At 46.6% G+C, this 22,177-nt stretch overlaps 1 protein-coding gene across 1 annotated transcript in view; it reads left to right on the forward strand.

Moving 5' to 3' along the window:
* Positions 1-17,984, forward strand: part of Golgb1 (golgin B1) — a 63,986-nt gene extending 46,002 nt beyond the window's left edge. The window contains 10 exon segments of the mRNA XM_050122343.1: positions 653-2,531; positions 7,612-7,790; positions 8,807-8,960; positions 9,159-9,269; positions 13,559-13,702; positions 13,841-13,874; positions 13,877-13,934; positions 14,464-14,598; positions 16,929-17,034; positions 17,256-17,984. Coding sequence (XP_049978300.1) covers positions 653-2,531; positions 7,612-7,790; positions 8,807-8,960; positions 9,159-9,269; positions 13,559-13,702; positions 13,841-13,874; positions 13,877-13,934; positions 14,464-14,598; positions 16,929-17,034; positions 17,256-17,390 — 2,935 coding nt within the window. The 3' untranslated portion in view covers positions 17,391-17,984.
* The last annotated feature ends 4,193 nt before the right edge of the window (positions 17,985-22,177 follow it).

Below are 22,177 nucleotides of genomic sequence, written 5' to 3' on the forward strand. Positions count from 1 at the left end.
AGCAATTTTTGTCTTAAATTCCCTTGGAATGTATGTCCTCTTTCCCTGCTGACATTTTTAGTCATTTTTGTGACTCATTATAATTTGTATTAGCATAAAATCATTAATATAAAACCACTGATATGTTTTTCTTCCATATCTCTCTCTTCATTTTTATCTCTGCATTCTTGACAACCTGCCTACTGTCGAGATTTCCACCAGCTTACTCCCAAAGGACTGCTTTGCTGTCCTAAGTGGCCTTGTCCTCACCACCACAGTTGGCATCAGCTCCACTCTGTATGCCAGTTAGAAACACCATCCTCACACTCTTGAAGATGCCTTCCGAGTTCAGGAACTGACAGTGCCCCGCCCTCAGGACTCCTCCCCTTTTGTTTCCTTGCTGCTGCCTTTGCCAGGCTTGCAGCTATAGAGAAGCCGGCCATTGACTTGTCTGGAACAAGGCAGAATGAAACAGTGGGGCTGGGGCTGAGTTCCTTCTCAGTGTCTCAAACTGATCACTAAAATAGGGAACATAAGTTTCCTGATTCAAATCTCTGTCATGTAGCTGTATGCTATTTTGCTGTGTGGTGGATCGTGTTTGTATATGTATTAGTATGTTATATAGTTAGCTCTCTCCTCTTTCTCCCTCCTCTCCCCCAACCCCTTCTCATAGACTTGAACATGACAAGGAAATCTGGGAGTCCAAGGCCCAGACAGAGCTCCAACATCAACAGAAAGTTTGTGATACCCTGCAGGGGGAAAACAAAGAGCTTATGTCCCAATTAGAAGAGACTCAGCAACTGTATCACAATTCTATGAATGAATTAGCTAAATTGGAGTCAGAACTTAAGAGTCTCAAAGACCAGTCAACTGACTTAAATGACTCTTTAGAAAAATGTAAAGAAGATAAGAAAAATTTGGAAGGAATTATAAAACAGCAAGAAGCTGATATCCAGAATTGTAAATTCAATTATGAACAACTTGAGACTGATCTAAAGGCCTCCAGAGAGCTGACCAATCAGTTGCAGGATGAAATCAATGTGAAGGAACAGAAGGTTATAAGCCTGCTTTCTGGCAAGGAGGAGGCGATCCAGGCAGCTGTTGCTGAACTGCAGCAGCAACACAATAAAGAGATGAAAAATCTAGAAAATCTGTTGTCCCAGGAGGAAGAGGAGAATGCCACCTTAGAAGAGGAAAACAAGAAGGCTGTTGAGAAAACCAATCAGCTCATGGAAACACTGGAAAACATCAAGAAAGAGAACCTGGAGCAGAGGGCTCAGCTGGATTCCTTTGTTAAGTCCATGTCCTCGCTCCAGGATGACCGGGACCGCATCATAAGTGACTACCAGCAGCTGGAGGATCGACATCTCTCTATAATCTTAGAAAAAGACCAGCTCATCCAAGAAGCTGCTGCTGAGAATAACAAACTGAAGGAAGAAATTCGAGGGCTCAGAAATCACATGGATGACCTCAATTCCGAGAATGCCAAGCTGGATGCCGAACTGATCCAGTACAGGCAAGACCTGAACGAAGTGATATCCATAAAAGACTGTCAGCAAAAGCAACTGCTTGAGGCTCAGCTACAGCAAAATAAAGAGCTGAAAAATGAATGTGCAAAACTAGAAGAGAAGCTGAAGGGGTCGGAAGAAGCTAGGCAAAGCCTACAATGGTCCTCAGATGCCCTCCAGGGGGAGAAACAAGGCTTGTCAACAGAGATTGAGAGCTTGAAGAGACAAGTGGCAGCCTTGCAGGAAGAAGGTACCCTAGGTGCCCAACTGAAAGCAAAAGAAGAAGAGGTTCAAAGGCTAAATGTGGCGCTCTCCTCTTCCCAGAAGAGAACTGCAGACCTGGAAGAGGAGTTAGTTAGTGTTCAGAAGGAAGCTACCAGGAAGGTCAGTGAAATCGAGGACGCACTGAAGAAGGAGCTGAAGCATCTCCATCATGATGCAGGGATAATGCGAAATGAAACAGAAACGGCAGAAGAGAGGGTGGCAGAGCTGGCCAGAGACCTGGTAGACATGGAACAGAAGCTACTCCTGGTAACCAAAGAGAATAAAGATCTTACCGCGCAGATCCAGTCTTTCGGAAGGTCAATGAGTTCCTTGCAGGACAGCAGAGATCATGCCACTGAGGAGCTTGGTAACCTGAAGAAGAAGTACGAGGCCAGTCTGAAGGAGCTGGCCCAGCTGAAAGAGCATAAGGTCGTAAGCAGAGAGAGTGACCTTCTTTCCCAAGCTGCCTTTCCCCTGACCACCACTGAGGACAGCTCGTCCCGCCTTGAGAAACTTAACCAGCAGCTCATATCCAAAGACAAACAGTTGCTTCACTTGTCTTCGCAACTAGAAGATTCTCACAACAAAATGCAGTCTTTTTCCAAGGCTATGGCCAGTCTCCAGAGTGAGAGAGATCACCTGTGGAGTGAGCTGCAGACACTCCGGAAGTCAGAGGAAGGAAAGCAGAGGGCTGCAGCCCCTGCGCCTGCCTCTAGCCCTGTTGAAGTGCAGAGCTTGAAAAAAGCTATGTCTTCACTGCAGAACGACAGAGATCGATTAGTAAGTGTGTGTTTCAGACCTGTTTGAGAAGTGTTGAACCACTCTTAAAATTGATTTTTATTCCCATAGAAAAGGATGACTGTTCCTATTTGTAGCATCTGCGTGTAAAAATCATCATCATTGCTACACATTCCCCTGATGGTTCAGGTTTTAAGAGAAACAGACACGCTGTTGCTGTTTTCAAACTTGACTTTCTTTGCACAGACTCTGCATTGGTTGTATCTGTGCAAGCTGCCTTGCATAGCCTGTAAATGGGTCCAGAACTGCACACAGGTTCCTTGGACAAAAGCACAGGGCCACTCGGTATCTTTTCACAATGGCGGCTGAGCCCTTGACCATCTGCTAGGTCAGAGGAGTAAGAACCTAGCTTGTCTTAGAAGTGTTGTTCAAAGCTAAAGGGATTTCTTAAGTAAGTGTTGCTAGGCATGCCAGCACATGCCTGTAACTGCAGCACTCAGGAGGCCAGTGTGAGTTCAAGACAAGGCCGGGCTGTGTAGTGAGACTCTCAAAACCATTTTTTAAAATCACTATTCAATTAATGATTGTTTGGAAATGAACTATTGTCCCTTCCTTCCTTCCTTCCTTCCTTCCTTCCTTCCTTCCTTCCTTCCTTCCTTCCATCTTTCCTTTCTACTACTGGAATTGACCCCAAGGCTCATAGATGCTAGACAGATCCTTTACCACTGAGCTACATCCCTAACTCGGGCTTACTGTTATCTTTTTATTATTTTCATTTATTATGCTAAACTACCCATGTTGATGTTGAAACTTAGGGTCCTCCTTCCTCAGCTGCCTAAGTAGATTTGATTGCAGATACATAACGCCATGCCTGTTTCTGCTGTCTTTTAGTTAATTTTTTCCAAAAGTGGAGAAAGGAAGTTGGAGAGATAGCTTGTCTTGTACCTGAGTTTGATTCACAGAACCCTTATTAAAAGGCCATACATGGTGGTCTTTGAGGCTTCCTGGCCAGCCAGCCTAGCCTCTGCAGACAAGCGCCAGATTAGTGAGGGACTTTCTCAAAAACAGACAAACAAATAAGCAAACAAGGAAGTGCTTGCTACCCAACCATATGTTTGGATGCTCAGCTCACCATAAAAAAGCCAAGTGTAGTCGCACCTATCTGGGATCCCAGTACCGCACAGAGAGACAGGTCCCTGAAGCCCACTGGCCAGCTAGCCAAGCCACACTGGAGACCTCCAGGTTCAGTGAAGAAGTAACAGACCCTGCCTCAAAATATAAAGGAAGAGAAACAGAGGAAGCACCTGATGCCAATCTTTGGCCTGTATATGCCTGAGCCACCTGCACCAGTGGTCCCCAACCCTCCTAATGCTGCATCCCTTTAATACAGCTCCTCATGTTGTGTTGACCCCCAACCATAAAATTATTTCATTGCTATTTCATAACTAGTTTGCTACTATTATGAATCCTGATATGCAGGATATTCGACATGTGACCCCAGTTGAAAAGTGATATCCTACAACATGTATACCCACTCACTTGAACATACACATAATTGGGGAGAAAGCTGTATGGCACCAGAGGAATATACCCAAAGTTGTCTCCTGACCCCCAGGCAGACACAGCACTATACACACATGTGCCTGCACCAACATGAACATGCATATGCTCATACATGATTATGCCTGAAAGCAGTAGTTCATGCCGTGCTGGGATTCACTCTGTTCTGAGTCAGAATCCTTGTCCTGGCTGGTTCCAGCTGATTCAGAGTCAGTTGTGCTTCATTCGGGAACCCTGGACACTGTCTTGTTCTCTCGGCCCTACTTGCATACTTTTTGTCTGCTGAATATTGATGAGACAAGTCTCTTAGGAAGCTATTCTTCTGTTTCTGTAACATGCAGTGATAGTGTTCCTTAAAGCTGTCACTCTGGCTTTTTATCACCTAACCAGCAAGGTATTTTATTCTGTTCTGAATGTGCCTCAAACGTCCACCCTTTCACCTTCTGACCCACGAGAAGCTTCTTTACCTTCAGCAGTTCTGACAACAGTGCCCCCATCGCGTAACCTCTCCAGTAGAGGATAAATGCGCTTGTGTACAAGTCATTCTCAAACTCTCCCATTCGTATAACTGCCTGCCCAGGAACCTTTCAAAGGTACACGATTGTCTGGGAGAAGCTTAGGATCCGTCTCTTGATCTGCCAATCAAGACCTAATGATTTGTCCTATCTTTTCAGCCTTTTACTTGGTCTCTAGCCTACAGGCCATCAGACCCAGCTCTTCAGCACACAGTGATTGCCCCGCATCTTGTTGGTGGGAATGTCTTCCTCATTGCTTCCTTTTTGGGAGCCACTCCAGATCTCAGATTCTCTTGCCACACTTCCCAGTTGCTTGCTTGTTTTGCCTTCCTACTTCCAAAGTGCTTGTCAATCCGTTTGTCTCGCGTTCCCTGCACACAAGTGCCTATAACATGAGGCCTCTCACCAGCTCTCGGCGTTCCCTGCACACAAGTGCCTATAACATGAGGCCTCTCAGCAGCTCTCGGCGTTCCCTGCACACAAGTGCCTATAACATGAGGCCTCTCAGCAGCTCTCGGCTTTATCTTTTGACCCCATTTGATATTTTTTTTGTCACCTTGTTGTTTGTTGTTGTTGTTAGTTATGTGTAGTTAGCTATTTTGTCTGCATGTGTGTTTGTGTACCACATGCATACCTGGTGTTCTTGGATGTCCTCAGACCGTAGTAACTGTTGTTACCATCATGTGGGTGCTGGAATTGAACCTGGGTTCCTCTGAAAGAGCAGACAGTACTCTTAACCACTGAGCCATCTCTCCAGCCCTGATTCTTAATTTGAAAGGTTTTTTTCTTGTTTTTTTTTAATGTAATTTTTTTTCTTGTTTCCTGGGTGAATTTTCTAACTTACCTTTCCAAGGATGGTGGTGTTTTGCTTTGTTGTTGTTTAATTCATCTGTTAGTGTATGACGTGCAGGTGCCTGTGGAGGCCAGGAGAGGGCGTTGGAATTGCAGGCAATTTTGAATTGCCCAACATGGGAATTGAACTGGGGTCCTCTGGAAGAGCAGTGAGGGCTCTTAACTGCTGAACTACCTCTCCATCCCTGTTTTGTTATTGAGACGGGGTCTTATTCTATAGCTGAATATAATATATATATAATATATATAAGCAATAATGAGCTTGCCTAGAGGGTTCGTGTGGTCCAGGCTGCCCCCAAACTCACATCTTCCTGCACCAGTCTCGCAAAGGCCAGGGTTACAGCTGTGTGCCTCCACACCTGACTGGCTGCTGCTTTTGTGAGTTTGTCTTGGTAATTCTTTATTGCTGCTATAATGTTGTGGTTGCCAGAATTCTCGCCTGTCTCTCAGCGCCTGTGGTTCACCCTGCTAATGTGTCAAATTCCCCTCTTTCAGCAGTTGCTTTTTATCCCTGATGTTAGCCTTTCTTTAGACAAGAACAATCCTTGTTTCATATTCACATGAGGAGTAGACTCTAAGAAGCTCATGGGGAGGACTTGGTGTGCGTTCACTGCTGCGTGATCTTGTTGAGCTTATTGATAATGGTCCCCAGTGTTGTCTTCGGTTCCGCAAGGTCTGGTCAGATTTTTGAGAGCTCTTTCATCTCCTGTTCAGAAGGAAACCAGCATCGCCAAGCTGAGTAGGGACCCAGCAGGAACACTCACAGCATGCATCGCCCACCCCTGCTATTTAGAGCCGTACTCTAACTGATTGGGAGCACTCACAGCAAGCATCATCAATCTCTGCTGTTTAGAGTAGTGCTCTAGCTGGTGGGGAGCACTCACAGCGGACATCGCCCATCCCTGCTGTTTCAGAGAACTGCCCTAACTGGTGGGGAGCACCCACAGTGTGCATTACCCCTCATTGCTATATGAACAGTGCTCTAACTTGGACCGGTGTTTCCTGCTCCAGGGACATGTCCTTTACCTTTTCCAGAGAGTAAAACTAGGTTTTCAGTGCGGGTACCAAAGCATGTGGAGCTGAGAATGTGGATGCATTGCTGCTTCTCTAGTCCTTTCCTCAGCTCCCACCTCCCTCCAACCCATCACCGTTTTTTCCAGAGGTACCTGGTGCTGTTAATCCCCGAGCCCTTTGAAGATTCTGCAGAGTAAGCTCTGTGGGTCCTTGGCTTCTCTACCACCAGTTGAAGATCCAGCCGTCTCAGATGTGTTAAGTCAGTTATCATTACCCATCTGCTTCTCGGCCTCAAGTGTGTGTTGCTGCTTCCCCATGTGGTCTTCCTGCTCTTGTGTTTGGTGCCTTTTAAAAAGCTCCTAGAACGATAGCATTAGCGTTTGTGAGTGGTGAAAGGTGTGTGTTGAAGGCTGTTGTCTTCCCCAGATGTCCTGACATTATTTCTGGATCAAGCTCTTAGTGGGTATTGTGAAAGAGTTTTAAAATAGAGCGCAGTTTTGCTAAAGGCGCGTCCATCGTAATATTCATTAACCCTGTGTGTGAGACACATTGTTTACTTATTTAATTCTCATGTTTGTATGAGGAAAAGTGCTGAATAATCTTCATTTAATAGGTGAGGGAAATAAAGACTTAGACCAACTCTCATCCAAGAAACAGGGCATCCAATTCTAGCATCCAAGTGTCCTTAACCATAGAGTGTGCACCTTTTTACAATAGTGGACGTCAGCTCAGCTTGAGTTAAGGCTGGAGTCCAGCTGGGATGTGGCTTAGTGGTAGAGCCCTTGCCTGTGTGCCTGAGTTCTGCCCGAGAATTGAGAAACAAAGACAAGATAAACAAGTAAACAACAACAGCCGCAACAAAGAAAATGCTGCTGGTGTTCATGTATAAATACAGAAGCTTATGGCGGGCACATGTGTAAGTGGGAAGCCACTCTTTACATCCCCATTCACAATAACCTGTAGGTCCCTTAAGTCTGCCTCAGATCAAAGTTGGAGCTTTGGACCTTAGAGGTGGGGTGTAGGGTAGAAGTGGAGGGAATGGTTAGGCCCTGGAGCCTTGATGGCAGCTCCTTGGCCGTCTGTGGACTGTGGGAAGGTGCTCACAGTCTGTGGTGCCTGTGTGGCAAGAGCGACTGGTCAGTAAGGAATGGGAAGTCACCCTTTGCTCCCTCTGGTTAAAGCTGGAGGAACTGAAGACCCTGCAGCAGCAGTACTTACTGAGGAATCAGGAGGTCACTGAGCTACGGCCACTGAAGGCTCAGCTCCAGGAGTATCAAGAGCAGACAGAAACTGTGCAGAAGATGAAGGAGGAACTTAGGCGGGAAAGCCTGGCCTGGCAGCATGAGCTACATCAGCTCAGGTAGGACTTTTCTTGCATCTGCATTTTGACCCTTTACTATTATTGTATTTTAACATTTTATTTTAAAATAGTTGCTGCTTTATAGAATACTTTGGAAATAGTGAAAGAGCATGTATGTACACTTCACTTAGTTTCCTCCAGTGAAAGCATCCTATGTGACATGTACCTGTCACACCCAGCATCCTATGTGACATGTACCTGTCACACCCAGCATCCTATGTGACATGTTACATGTCACACCCAGCTGCTTTTATGCATAACAAAGAAATAGCTGGTGTTCATTAGAAGCTCCACTCTTTACCAGACTCGGGAAAATAAGTAAATAAAATAACAGCTAATGCCTATTACTTGATATTTAACCTGTGCCAGGCTTTGTGTTTGATGAGTGATGTGTGACGTCTCATTTAATCTTACAATAGTCCTAAGGAATAACTAGCTTATTCCTACTTTATTGAAGGAACTTGGCAAGACTGGCCTTTGCTTGGGTCTTGTACCTAGTATATGCAAGAACCAGAGTTCTAAGTCCTTCAGAGTCAACCCTGGTGTTGATTCTGCATTGGGGGTATGACTCAGGTTTCCAGTGCCCTACCTGGCCCTGCCATCCACATTCCGTATGTGCTGCTGTACACACTGACTCCCTGGTCTCACCATCCACATCTGTACATACTGTTGTACACACTGACGCCTGCAGTTCTGGACATCACTCTGCATTCATTCTGCTGTGTTTTCCTGCCAGTTTTGAATTGTGTTTCCCATTTGGAAACCTGGCTCTTCGCTCAGGTTCCAAATCCAATGGCAGCTCTTCTGTGAAGATCCTCCAGTCCTGCCATAGAAGCTCCTGCTCCAGTCCAGTCACAGCCTGCTCTTACCACCTTACTGGGAGCTTCCGCTGGTGGAATAAAGTTTACTCTGATATGTATTAGTTTTGCTACATTGCTAACATTGCATAAGAATGTTTTGAGTATGGAATTTTTCTTCCTTGTGCCATGAGTATTGGAGCATTTTTTTTGGTGTAGAATGGAAAAGAATGCCTGGGAACTTCATGAGAAGCAGATGAAGGAGCAGTACATTATGGCCATCGCAGATAAAGATGAACAGCTCAGTCATCTGCAGAGTCTCCTGAGGTCTTCCTCCCAAACCCAGAGTCTCTCCGCACAGTACCAGAGACAGGTGAGGATTATCCATGGAGTTTGCTACTCAGGGTGCCCTGATCCAAAAAAGCATCATCCTCCTATAACTCACTGCCCATCTGCAACTATAAGGCAAGCCTCCTCCTAACTTCTGGGCTGGACATGATTTCTTCTAGGGGGAGGAGTTAAGTATGAACCGTCTTAGGAAACAATGTCGGGGATGTTTGTTTCTTGTCAGGCATCCCCAGAAACATCAGTTTATGAGACAGAACTTCTCAGGGCTCAGCTCAATGACAGCTTAAAGGAAATTCACCAGAAGGAATTAAGAATTCAGCAGCTGAACAGTAAGGTACGTGTTTTGTACTAGACTGAAATTCAGTTTGTTTTTTTTTTTCTCCTCCTGGAGGTAAGATTCAGCACAGGCACCAGCTCCAGCAGAACTTAGGAACAGAAGTTATAAGAGTGAGTGTTTATTCCAGAGCAGAGGACACAGGCCTCATTCCCCTCACCCTTGGCCGGTCCTTGAGAGTGACTTGGGGAAACCCATGCAGAAACTTCACCCCATCTTATCACTGTTAGTAATGTGTCAGCATCTCCTCATGCATCTCCACCAGTCACTGTCTTCCTGCTGCTCTGACTGGTCCAAGTGTTCTCAGTGGCTCCTCCCAGTCCTGCCCTCTTCAGAGAAACCTAGAAAGGTAGTGTCTGCCAAAATTAGACATTATTCATGAGGTTAGTGGATAGTGAGTCCAGGGGTCTGTGAGAAGAGTTGTGAATGCCCGCGAATGTATGCACAGTGTGGGGTGGGTGCATCTTCTCACAGGAAGTCACGGAACACGGGCATTGAGGCTGCTGGGGGGGGGGGGGTGCTTGCCTTGCAATCCTGATGACTTCAGTTTCATCTCTGGATCCCACAGAGGAAAGATGAAATCAGTTCCTGAGCGTTCTTCTCTGTTCTCTACATGTGTGTTATAGAATGAGAATGCCTACACTCGTGCATGTGTATTACACACATGCACACACACACAAATACTAATAACATTGTGTTTCAAAATCATAAAAATCAGGAGTCTGTTTTCCCAGATGAGGAGAAAAGCCCACTTGCTCAAGGCTGTAGTCATTCTGAAGTCAGTGGTCATGTGTGTGACTAATGTGTTTACCACACATAGAAGGGACTCATTAGATGATAAATCCAACCAGCACTAGAATGTCAGAGACTCCACTGGCTTTGGATCCAAATGAATTGATGAACTAAATGGCTTAGTTTTGTTTGGTGGGGAGGGGTCTCCCCTCACCGACCTATTACAGAGGTTCTGCTCTGTGGCTGTGAAGACCCAGTGACTCCTTCCAGTCACACCTCAGTTCTTGTTCCTCTCTAAATGCTAGTCTGTGGCTCTGTTGAGGCTTCTCCTCCTGTGACAGCATTTTAAACTGAAACAGCTGTTTATAGGTGATGAAATAAATTATTTTGGTAGATGATAACAGCTGAAAAATTTAAATGTTTTATTGAAATAAAATGTAAATGGTTGTGTTTTACGCTTTTTTATGCTTAGCTCTTTTGGGGGCTCACCACCCAGCTCCCAGATAAATACACACACAGAGGCTTATTTTTACTTATAAAAGCCCAACCTTATCTTGACTTGTTTCTCTCCAGCTTTTCTTTTTTCTTTCTGGATTTTTCGAGACGGGGTTTCTCCGTAGCTTTTGGTTCCTGTCCTGGAACTAGCTCTTGTAGACCAGGTTGGCCTCGAACTCACAGAGATCCGCCTGCCTCTGCCTCCCGAGTGCTGGGACTAAAGGTGTGCGCCACCACCGCCTGGCTCTCCAGCTTTTCTTCCTACCTTTGGAAGGGCAGCCAATGCTCTTAACCATTGAGCTGTCTCTCCAGCCCTTCTCCAGCTTTTCTTTAACTGAAATTATTCTGACTACCTTTGCCTCTTGGCTTTTTCCTTTTCTTACTTCCGTATACCTTACTTTCACTCTTATTCCGTGTCTTGCTGCATAGCTGGGGAGCTGGCCTCTGCCATCCTCCTCTCCTTATTCTCTCTCCAGATTTCTCCTTCTATGTATTCTATCTGCCTGCCAGCCCTGCCTGTCCTTTCTTCTGCCTTGCTATTGGCCATTCATCGCTTTATTAGACCATCAGGTGTTTTAGACAGGCGCAGTATCACAGCTTCACGGAATTAAACAAATGCAGCATAAACAAAAGTCACACACCTTACAATAATATTCTACAACAGTTAACACAGAAAAGTAACAGATCTTTGGCATGGCAGGCTACATGTTCACAAAGAGATGTGTAACAAGCAGTCAGGATAGGAAGCCAGGATGTCCCACACCCCCACAAGTCCACCATTCCTCTTCCAGTCACAGGCACCAACTTGAGAACTAAGTGGCGCCATTTGCAGTATGAACATACTGCTATAGGCCATTGTCACTCGGGATAAGAAATAGTTCTCTTTAGAATCTGGCTGTGAGGAAGGCACCTCACTAGACCGCTCATCCACTAGTTAACAAGTGACTACCATTAGCCTGCTGAGAGTCTGGCCATAACTGAGGACACACATAAAACCTTAAGTCACGTGAGCTTAGTCTCACTCCCCGTAGGTCCCAGCTTCTCACTTGAGTGAGATGAAGTTGAGGGGCCGTCACACATGTTTCTTTCTAACCCTCTCTGACCTCGCTCCTTTGCTGAATGCTAAGGTGTTCTACACAGTTCTGCTGGCTTAGCTCAATGCCTCTGTGCAGTGTAGGAATGTGTTAGAAACCTTAAACGTGTCTAATGATATAGTGTTAGTCTAGTCTTAGTGGACTGAATTCAGTTAGCCTGTGCGTAAAGTAGAGGCAGAAGCTGAGGAGCCTAAGTCATCTGTGCCCTGCACACCTCTGTAGTGGCAGCCCCACAGCGGCCGTTCCTATGAGCAGTGGTTGCTCCAGTGAGACTCCATGGACACTGGGAGGCCGTGCCCCTGGATCCTATGCCTGCTCCTAACCCCAGAAACCAAGACAGAATGCAGACACCCAAGACGGGTTATGAGTGGCTGATTAGTGATCAACTGTTTGTCTTTGTAGTTCATAAGCCTTCGCTTCCAACAAGCTTATGGGTCTGCCCTCTGTTTCTAGACTTTCTAGATACAAAATGAGAAGACAGTTTTAAACACTAGGGAGATTTGTTTTGTTTGTGTTTACTTGTGTTTGGTGTGCCCTGGGCTGTTCATTCCAGCTAGGAACGCTTTTCCTGTGGTGGGAGAACGTGGTGTTAGTCCTCACCCTGGAGTTCCTATTGTACTCGGCCAGCCACCCTCAAATATCAGCTTCTCAAAAATTCACAGCCTTTTCTTCAGTAACACCTTTCTCCCCACACCACGCCTTCCCAGATTGGGCCACATCATAAAGCAGATGGGACTCAACACTTGAGACCCATACCTGTGAGCCTTTGTCTGGTGCCATGGCCTTGAGTAGTGTAAGCTTATTTCTTTTTTCCATTTGTAAAAAAATGAGGGGGGGTCCTTTCTCTGCTTCTATCAACGAAGATGGTATTTGTCCAAATGTTTTGTAAACTGAAACTCGATCTTCAGAGTCACAACCACACACATAGTCATCTGGAGCCACGTTCAGCTACAGAGCACGTTGTAATCATGTGTGCTATCTGTGTGTATCCAATGCGTTTTCCCAGATGTCTCTAGAAAACTGTTTTCTCTGAAGCATTGATGAACTTTCTTACACAAACACTTAGAAAAGAATCCTCAAGAGATCACAAGACTCCCAGCCAAATCCATCCATTCCCTGTGACCCAAGCCTTCTAGTGTCTCTGTGGTGGGTACTCAGGAGGACATCTCCATGGCTACCAATGTATCTGGCTGTTAATCTTGACTGAAGTTTAAACTGACGGTGCACAAGTGAGGAATCCCAATTCTGGTTCCAGAGGAGTCCAGTTCCAGTCAGCTGGTAGAAGCCACAGCAGCTAAATGTTTTCACTCATCGTAAGAAGGTTTCCTGATTTAGAAAGCAGAGGCTTAGACTGCTTGGCCAGGTAGTGGGCACCTGACACTGAACTTGTGCAGGGACAGCTCTGACCATGGCCTGTCCCTCGGGACCTAGAGGAAAGGTTGGCGTTGGGACTCTAATGTTTCCACTTGGTGAGCATTTGGGCTCCCACTTCCGCTTCTCAAGTCCACATAGACACATATGACTTCTGTCTGCTCTCTTGGAAGCATGTCCACCCAGTAATACTATCACACACATTTTTAAGTGTGAGCTTGCTCTTTGTCTATACTGAGTTCTAGGGCTTGTTATTCATTAGTAATTTAAGCATGGACCCAACCTTCTGCCCTCTGCTTACATTCCTGGAATAGCCTGTTCTACTGGAATTTTTGTTAGGGGGTTCTGTTTAATCGTTGTTCAGTTCATAGACCTTGGAACCAGTAAAAATAAACCAGTTTCCTGCTATTCTTCCAGAAGTAGTTTCCTTTCATGCCGAAACACTTAGGTATTTTTCCCTTTGAAGAAGCATACTGCGGTAGGATTCTAAGGTGGGTTCTGCACTGCAAATCAGGTCCTGCAAGTTCAGGCCAGTTGCCTAAGCACTGCTTCCGGTGACGTGGTCCTGGGGTGGGCCTCATCCTCTCCCTGCTGCAGTTCTCACAGCTGCTGGAGGAGAAGAACACCCTCTCCATCCAGCTCAGCGACGCCAGCCAGAGTCTCCGCGAGAACCAGCATCACTACAGTGACCTCTCCAAGCACTGCGCTGTCCTGGAGAAGCAGGTGCAGGAGCTGCAGGCGGTAAGGCAGCGGCGGGAAGTGCTCAGAGTGATAGCTAGGAACTGTTGCTTCCCTACACAGTAAAAGGCTCTCAGTTTGCACACACAGAAGGTGTCTGAAGAGCTTCCATCACAACTGCTCCGCTGTTGTTTTTTCTAGGGGCCACCAAATGTAGATGATGTTCCAGGAGCGCCCAGGAAATGAATGGAAAGAGAAAGAGGGATCCGGAAGCCACAGGGGAGCCACAGCCAAGGTAGAGGAGCAGGATTCTCCTCCACACATACACTGTGTGCAAAGAAATTGGGTGGTAGACAAGAGAAGGTGATGGGTGAATGTGATAAAAAGATCTTACCTACGTGTATGGAAAGATCATAATGAAACCTATTGTTGTGTATGGCCAGTGTATGCTATTTTAATGAAATTGGGTTGTAACCTTGGTGGAGCAGAATTCACCGTATACTCTTAGTGAGTCCTAGTATCTGACTAGCATCACAGAGTGATGTAAAGATTGAATGCAACAGTACCTGACAGATGTTGTGCAAGAAGTAAACAGTGCTTGTAACACAAGTGCACACATGCGGCACTACAAATGCTGGAGTTACAGCTGCTCCGACGGGCTCGCATCTCCCCATAGGTATTTTCCGTTGTAATTGTTCTGTAGCTGGACTTCTCTGTTAGTTTAGTTTTCCTATGTGGGGAATAGTGCTTCCAGCCTTGTGACGATGTGTTCGAGATCGTGTCCTACATCCAGTGATGCCCTTTGCCTGCCTTTCACCCTCCAGATTGTCTGAAGTCCAGCAGCAGCTCTGCAGCACGAAACAAGAAGTGAGTGAGTTAGAGAAGCTGCTAGAAGAAGAGCGAGACCAAAGATTGGCCATTGAGAACGCACTCTCCTTGGCCAAGGAGCAGATCAGAAGGTAAGGCGTGGGGAGGAGCTTTCTGCCCCCTTGTCACCCTCCCTGGCCTCGCTCCTGCACATTTCTGCGAAGGCTCAGGGTGAGTTAAGATCGTAATCTCCCCTTGACTTGATGTGGTCCTAGAGCAACTTGAGAGTCATCACCAAGAAGCAGGGTACCTGTGGGGTTTCAGAAGCCTGTGCTTTCCAGCGCAGTAGGTTGCAGGGGTTAGAAATGTTTTTCCCATCCATAGTACACAGGAAGCTTATATAAGGTGTCTTACTTCATCCCAGCAGTAACTATGTGAGGTACATGTTGGGTTCTTGTGTGTGTGCATGTTGGGGGCAGGGGGACAAAGTCAGAGGACAATGTTAGGTGTCTTGGTGTATCCCTTTCTGACATATTCCCCTGAGACAGAGTTTCTCATTGAATTTGGCACTTGCTGTTTTTCAGTGACCATCCTCCTGCCTCTGTCTTCTCCCGAGCCCTGGGGACTGCAGGTGCACACAATCAGGCAGCTCTCACATGGCTGCCGGGGTGGGAATGCAGGTCCTCAGGCTTACAAAGCAAGCGCTCTTCCCCTGAGCCATCTCCACGACCCCAGTGTCAGAGTCTTTCGAGGACCAAATGAATGCAATTCTCATCACCTGTCTGATACCCAGACCTTTGTTTCTTTGTTTTTGACGCAAGGTCTTTCTACTTAGCTCTGGCTGGACTGAAACCTGATTTGTAGACCAGGCTGGCCTTGAAGTCACAGAAATCCACCTGCCTCTGCCTCCCAGTGCTGTGATGAAAAGTGTATGCCACCACACCTAGATAGGCCAATTGAAATTTTAAAGATTGTAACCTAAGGGAAAATAGAAGACCACTTAAGAAAGAGTGTGGCTTGATGTATTGGCAATGCACTGCCTAACCCTGAACTTCCCTTTGCCAGTCACCGGCTTTTGCCCAGCTAGGAGGGCATGGACGTGTGTGATACTGTGGGCCCTCTACCCTGAGTGTGATTGGAAGGACACAGCTGGGTACTGTTGTTACTTATTCCACATCAAGGAAACCGGAAGTCACTGTGTGTGAAAAGGTAGTAAGGCTACAAATGTTCTGTTGCTGGAATCCCCTTTACGTGGAAAGAAACAGCAGGCACCACCATGTGTGTAAGGGAGTCACTGTGTCTGCCGTCTCCTCCCTCAGAATAAACGGCACTGGGGGTGTTTCTGCCTTCTTGCAATGCCTTCACCAGGGAGCAGGTCTAAGCTGAGATTTCCTTCTTTCCCACCAGCATATATACAGCTTTTTGTTTCACACACCGTCTAGGTAGCCTTGAGGGTAGGCTCTAAGGGAACAAAGTGCAGCTTGGGTAGTGGCCTTGCAGAGACTTTCAGACCTATTTGTTCATGGCAGTTTCTCTGCCACTTGTGAGAAACCTGGTCCATGGGGAGGCTCTGGACCACTTGAGACAGCTTAGTCAGGATGAGTCTGGAGCCTGTGTCTGGACCACGGTAACCTAAGATTAGCCCCTCCCCCTTTCCTTCTGACTGAGAGCAGAATGGAGGCCAGGTGTTGGTCATGCACGCCTTTAATCCCAGCACTTGGGAAGCAGAGGCAGGTGGATCTCTGTGAGTTCGAGACCAGCCAGGTCGACAGAGCAAGTTCCAGGACAGATTCCATAGCTACATAGAGAAAACCTGTCTCAAAAACCAAACCAAAACTACAACAACAACAACAACAAAACCCAGAATGGAGAGCAGGGCGACTAAGTACGGCCCACCTGGACCAGGTTCAGATCAAGGCGTTTCCTCTCTGCTGAAGAAGAGAGCGGCCCACAGAGAAGTGTCCAGTTGATGGAGATTCCCAGTGTGGGGAAGAAACAGGAAGAGGAAAGGGGCTTTGCATGCTCCCCACTCCAGTTAAAACGTCTGCCCTGTAGGCAGATGAGTGGCAAATGAGCCCTGGGAAGTAGAGCCAGGAGAATCGTAAGTTCAAAGCCAGTCTGGGCTACATAGTAAGCCCCTTTCTCAAAAACAAACAAAAGACCAGGGTGGGGTGGAGAAGGAAGGGGAGAGAGAAATGAGTGAGTTTCTGAATGAAATGTGGTATGGGGGGGGAGAACATGAGGATAAAGGCATTGGGTTCTAGTTCTGTTGATTGTTAGTCGTTCTTCCACGGGGAAAACACTAACCAGCTTCCCAGCCGGAAGCACCCAAGCCAGCATCCTGAAGAGGCAGTTCCGTTACTACTGTGTGGCCTGGCCTATGGGAGAAATCTCTGCTGCCAGTCCCCTAGTCCACTTTCCCAGAATGGCTGGGAAGATTCTCATGCAGGGAGACATGTGCTGTATCTTTCTCTCAACACAGACTGGAGCAGAGCGAATGGGATTCGGCCCGGACTCCTATCATTAGTGCCTGTGGCTCTCAGGAGACGTCAGTGTTGATAGACATCCCAGGCAGCAGCTGCCGTAGGGTAAGAGGGAAGTTTGGACGCAGGGAGAGCTCTGTGGTGGGACCGGGCTGAGGTACAGAGATGGGCAGTGGTATTGGTGGTCGGCCACTGAGGAAACTTTCTCCCCGATCCCCCTCCGCTGTGAGATGGGATCAGTTGGCTGAGATGCAGAATTACTGGTGAAGAGACAGCCTACAAATGGAGCTGACTTCCTCATGTTGTTGTTGTTTTGTTTGTTTCAGACCCGGAGTGGCGCTGGATGGAAGCGGGTTCTGCGTTCACTCTGCCATTCCCGGACCCGAGTGCCACTGCTTGCAACCATCTACTTCCTGATGGTTCACGTCCTCCTCATCCTGTGTTTCACAGGTCATCTATAAACTCCTCACTCGACCACAGCTCTCAGAACTTGTAATTCCTTCATCTCTAATGTCAGAATTGTAGTTTTTAGAACAGCCTCCCCACTTCCAGCCCATCTGCATCTCCTTGGAAAGTTCTCATAACAACAGAGGTGGCTGTGAGGACAGGTTAGAACGCAAGGCCTGGTGCATCCTGTTTTCTGGATGTCCCTCCATAGGAGTCCTGAAGCCACTCGGGAGCTGGAGCATCACAACGTCTAGCCTCAAGAACCCCTGAGCTACAGCACGCGGGTGGGAGTTATTCTGTCTTCAACGCCATTGTCACCCGGCTCTGCGAACAGGGCTGAGGCAATGGGAAGAGAAGACAAAACAGCTGATCCAGACCTGAGAGCAGAGGTCACGAGTGACACCACTGTGCCTGTCCTCCCCTTGCTCACCGCCGGCTTTCTCATCGTGGACATGATGTCTTCCCTTCTGTGCTCGTCACCTGAAGAAGGGAGAGGACTGGTGGCTCACTGATCAGCTCTACTTCTATGGCGATTACATTTTAGTCACAACATCCCAAGGACTTTCCTGAACTATTGTAAATTAATAAAGTGTTATTTTCGGAATGAAGATTTGTGTGAGGCCGTCTGTCAGCACCGTTGTTATGTACCTGTGTCTGCACTCTGGAGAGTGGAGGGTGGAGGGATGGTTCCTGGAGTACTAAAGTCCTGAAAATCCTCCCTTCTCACTGACCAGCTTCAGAAGGCTGTGAGCATCCTTCTAGCCTCAGCTGCTGGAGCCAAAGCAGACGAGGTGGGGGAAGAAATCCATCCCGAGACTGAGTTAAAGGAGCAGGGTGCCGGGGTGAAGTCCTGAAGCCGTGTGTATAGTTCTGAGAGAACACTGGAAAAGGTTAGGCACCTGACTGCACTGAGAAGACTGAGACAGGAGACGATAAGTTTGGGGTCAGTCTTGTCCGTATAGTAAGTTCAAGATAGCCTGCGCTACATAGCGGCACTCTGTCTCAGGAGAAAACAGCACAACAGCAAATCAGTCTCCTAGGACACTCAGTGTAGGTGTATTGTAGCGCATGAAGGTCGGGTGGGTGTAATCACGCTTTTGTATGAAGTTGCCACTTGGGAAAAGCTGGCCAGCTATCTCAATGTACAAGTGGATTTCGAACTTGATCTCTTTGGTTTCAAAGCTATTCCTGCATGCTACACTCCACTCAAGGGACGAATGGGGGATATCTGTAAGGGGGAAAGAGTTTTCTTGGGCTCATCTCTAAAGTCCTACAGTTTCTCTGGAGAACTGCATTGCCACATGATGTGTTACAATGTCTGTTCTGATACTCTAATTCTGACACTGGATTAGAATTCCAAGTTAGCTAAAAGATTTCCCCTTTCTACATTTTTCTCTACTTTAAAACAGCTTTAGCAGAACAAATAAAATGCCCCAAGGTTAGCGTCCACTTGGAAGGGACCTTAGGAGTTTTCTGTTCTCCTGCAGAAATGCCTCTGTTCTACTGCTGAGATGCTCTCTTCAGTGCAAGACTGGTGAAACCAGTCTGAGCCCCTTTCTGGTTTCATTATCTCTAAGCCAATCAGGTCACAATTCCACAGCCCACCAAGATCAGAAGAGCCTGGGTCAGATTCAATAACTGGAATTCAATTAAATTCAATAAAGTCTTAGAATGATCTTGAGACTTTCTGTGCATCCTCTTTGTCACTGAGGGCCCCAGGCTGCCAGAGGAGTCCCCCTGGGGGATTATTTGTAAAGCAGCCACAGTATAGGCCTCCAACCTCTCAGTGGTCTTCCCCTCAGAAAGGGTCTATTTCATTGGCCCAAACAAGTCACCTGGGCACGTCTGACTTGAAGACAGAAGGGAAGGGCCACAGCTCTTAACAGCATGGAGTGTGTCAGAGTTCACAGCTTCTTGGAGGAATTCGTCTGGAGTCAGACTTCTGTCAGTGAGCTCAGGCTCCACACAGTTTCCCAACAACCTAGAACTTTCTCCCTCCTTTCCCAGGACTTATCCTTTTGACATCAGTTCTGTGTGACCTCATCGTAAGTGCTACAGGTAAGAAGAGGTGCTTTTAAGGCTTGCCCTTCAAGATTCACATACAGACCATCTCCCAGGAAGCCTCTCTTGATTGCTCCAGCCCACATCCAATGTTGTTTTTGTTTTCCTCCCTCAGACCAGACCTTTACAACAGTGCTGTAGCCCAGGCTACACCCGAGTGCTGGGATCACAGATGTTTGCCACCACAGCCCCCTGGCTTGTTCTGAATTCCTTTACTGTCCTAGGTGCAACTGTCCTACGTAGGACACAGAGTGGTCCTAGAGCATTCTTGAACGTGTCTTAACTGCTAGGGATGTGGCTCAGATGTGGTCATTTTTATAACTATCCCATGACCTGAACAAACTTTTCAAAATACTGGACACAGAAATGCTTCACCCTTTTAAGTACCTAAACCTTAAGGAACAGCAGGAAGTAGCCATGAGGACAGTGTGGCAGGAAATGGCAGAAAACCTGGAAACAGAACTGAAGCCGCTGCTCAGTTTCTTGCCCTGAAGTGGCAGCAGCTGGTGGGGGTGCCGGGTGTGGATTTAAGGAGCTGGAGCTAGGAGCTGGGACAAACAGGGGTGATGGTGGGTACTCAGAGCTCTGGGGGACTTGGGGAGCACAGGGAAGTGTGGAAGAGAAATCCACATAGCACTTAGTTCTTGTTGAGGGAAGACCTTGCTAATTGGTGCTGAACTTGTGATGTCTTTCAGCCATTTTAGATTCCTCTGTTGAGAGTTCTCTGTTTCATCGGTACTCCAATTTTTTTATTGGATTATGTGTTCTTTTGGTGACCAATTTCTTGAGTTCTTTGTATATTTCGAATCTGTCTGAGTGGGGTTAGTGAAGATCTTTTCCCATTCTGTAGGCTGTCGTTTTGTTTTGTTGACCGTGTCCTTTGCTTTACAGAAGCTTTTCAGTTTCAGGGGGGGTTGTGTTAAGAATCTCTTGGATTTAATGTTTTCTTTGACCAATGAGTATTTCCTCTATAGTATCTTCAGTGCTTGAGATTCTTTTATCTCTTGTATTCTGTGGGTTATACTTGTCTCTGTAGTTCCTGTTTGTTTACCCAGATTTTCCATTTCCTGAGTTCCCTCAGTTTGTGTTTTTCTTAATTACCTCTATTTCAGTCTTCAAGTCTTTAACTGTTTCCTTCACCTGTTTTTTTTTTCTTTGTTTTCTTGCGTTTCTTTGAGGGATTCATTAATTTTACAACTTTTTGTTTGTCTTCTCTTCCATTTCTTTAAGCGAGTTTTTCTCTTCCTGTTTAAAGGTCTCCATTATTTTCATAAAGTTACGTTTAAAGTGGTTTTCTTCTACTTATTCTAGGTTAGGATGATCAAGTCTTCCTTCTGTGTGTCTACTGGGTTATGGTGTTATTGCATTGCTTTTTAGGATGTTGGAATTCTTGCATTGGCGACGACCCATCTTTTCTTCAAATGAGGCCAGCAGTGTCTTGGCATCTTGGTCCAATCCTTGCTGTGGCTGTCTCTTAGGTCTCCGCAGTATTGGAGCAAGCTGTGTTTCAGGGTTCCACGGAGCTCGCAGGTTCTTAGGTCCCCTCAGTATTGGAGCAAATTGTGTTTCAAGGTTCCACAAAGCTCACAGGCAAATTGGCAGGTTTGGGGGCAGGGTGCATTAGGGAGGAATACTCCCTGCTTGCTGGCTAGAAAAGCTGAGGGAGTTGGGGAGGGCCCCTGGGTTTTGTCCCACTGGGGAGGTCCCAGACAGTGAGACATCCAGCTGTCGGGCCCTGTGGCTGCTGACTCACCTCTTAGATCCCCTCAGTATTGGAGCAGTCTGTGTTCCAAGGATCTACTGAGCTTTCAGGCAAACAGGTGGGTATGGGAGTGGGGTGGGGTGGGGGCTAGCTCAGCCACCAAGAGTTGGGTTCTTAGGATCGGAAGCAATTCCTCCACAAAGGCCTTGGCACTAGACCATTACCAGCTCTCCAAAGCATATTCCATGTTGTGGTTCCCCAGCTCGCCAAAGCTCTCAGTTCATCATCTCCCTGCAGCAAAAACTTCACTGCAGCACACAAAACTACTGGTGCCAGTTCCTCTGTAAAGCCAAGTCTGAACCCAAAATATATTTCTTAAAAGTATTCTTTCAAGAAGGTATCCATTTATTTATTTTTATTTTTTATTCTTTGCTCTGCTGGCTAGTTTTATGTCAACTTGATACAAGCTAGAATGATCTGAAAGAAGGAACCACAAATGAGAAAATCCCTCCGGTGTAGTAATGAGGTGAGCAGGCCTGCTTTTCGTCCCACATGGCTCCCGCATGGCTAGCTTAGCCCCAGAAAAAACAACACACAAACTGTATTCATTTAAACACTGTCTGGCCCATTATATCTAACCTCTTCTTGGCTAACTCTCATATCTTGCTTTAACCCATATCAAGTAATCTGTGTATCACCACAGGGTCGTGGCTACTGGGAAGATTCTAACCAGGGTTCTATTAAAAAAAAAAAAGGCAGACTGGCCAGACTATGGTGGCATTCATCTTTAATCCTAGCACCTAAGAGGCAGAAGCAGGGAAATCTCTGAGTTTGAGACCAGCCTAGTCTACAGAGCTAGTGCCAGGACAACTAGGGCCATAAAGAGAAACCTTGTCTCAGAAAGTAAATAGAAAGAAAGAAAGAAAGAAAGAAAGAAAGAAAGAAAGAAAGAAAGAAAGAAAGAAAGAAAGAAAGGAGAGAGAGAGAGAGAGAGAGAGAGAGAGAGAGAGAGAGAGAGAGAGAAAGAAAAAGGAAAAA

The sequence above is a fragment of the Alexandromys fortis genome, unplaced genomic scaffold (assembly GCF_014885135.2).
Source record: "Alexandromys fortis isolate MF-2015 unplaced genomic scaffold, M_Fortis_MF-2015_v1.1 scaffold_187, whole genome shotgun sequence".
Classification (NCBI taxonomy): Eukaryota; Metazoa; Chordata; class Mammalia; order Rodentia; family Cricetidae; genus Alexandromys; species Alexandromys fortis.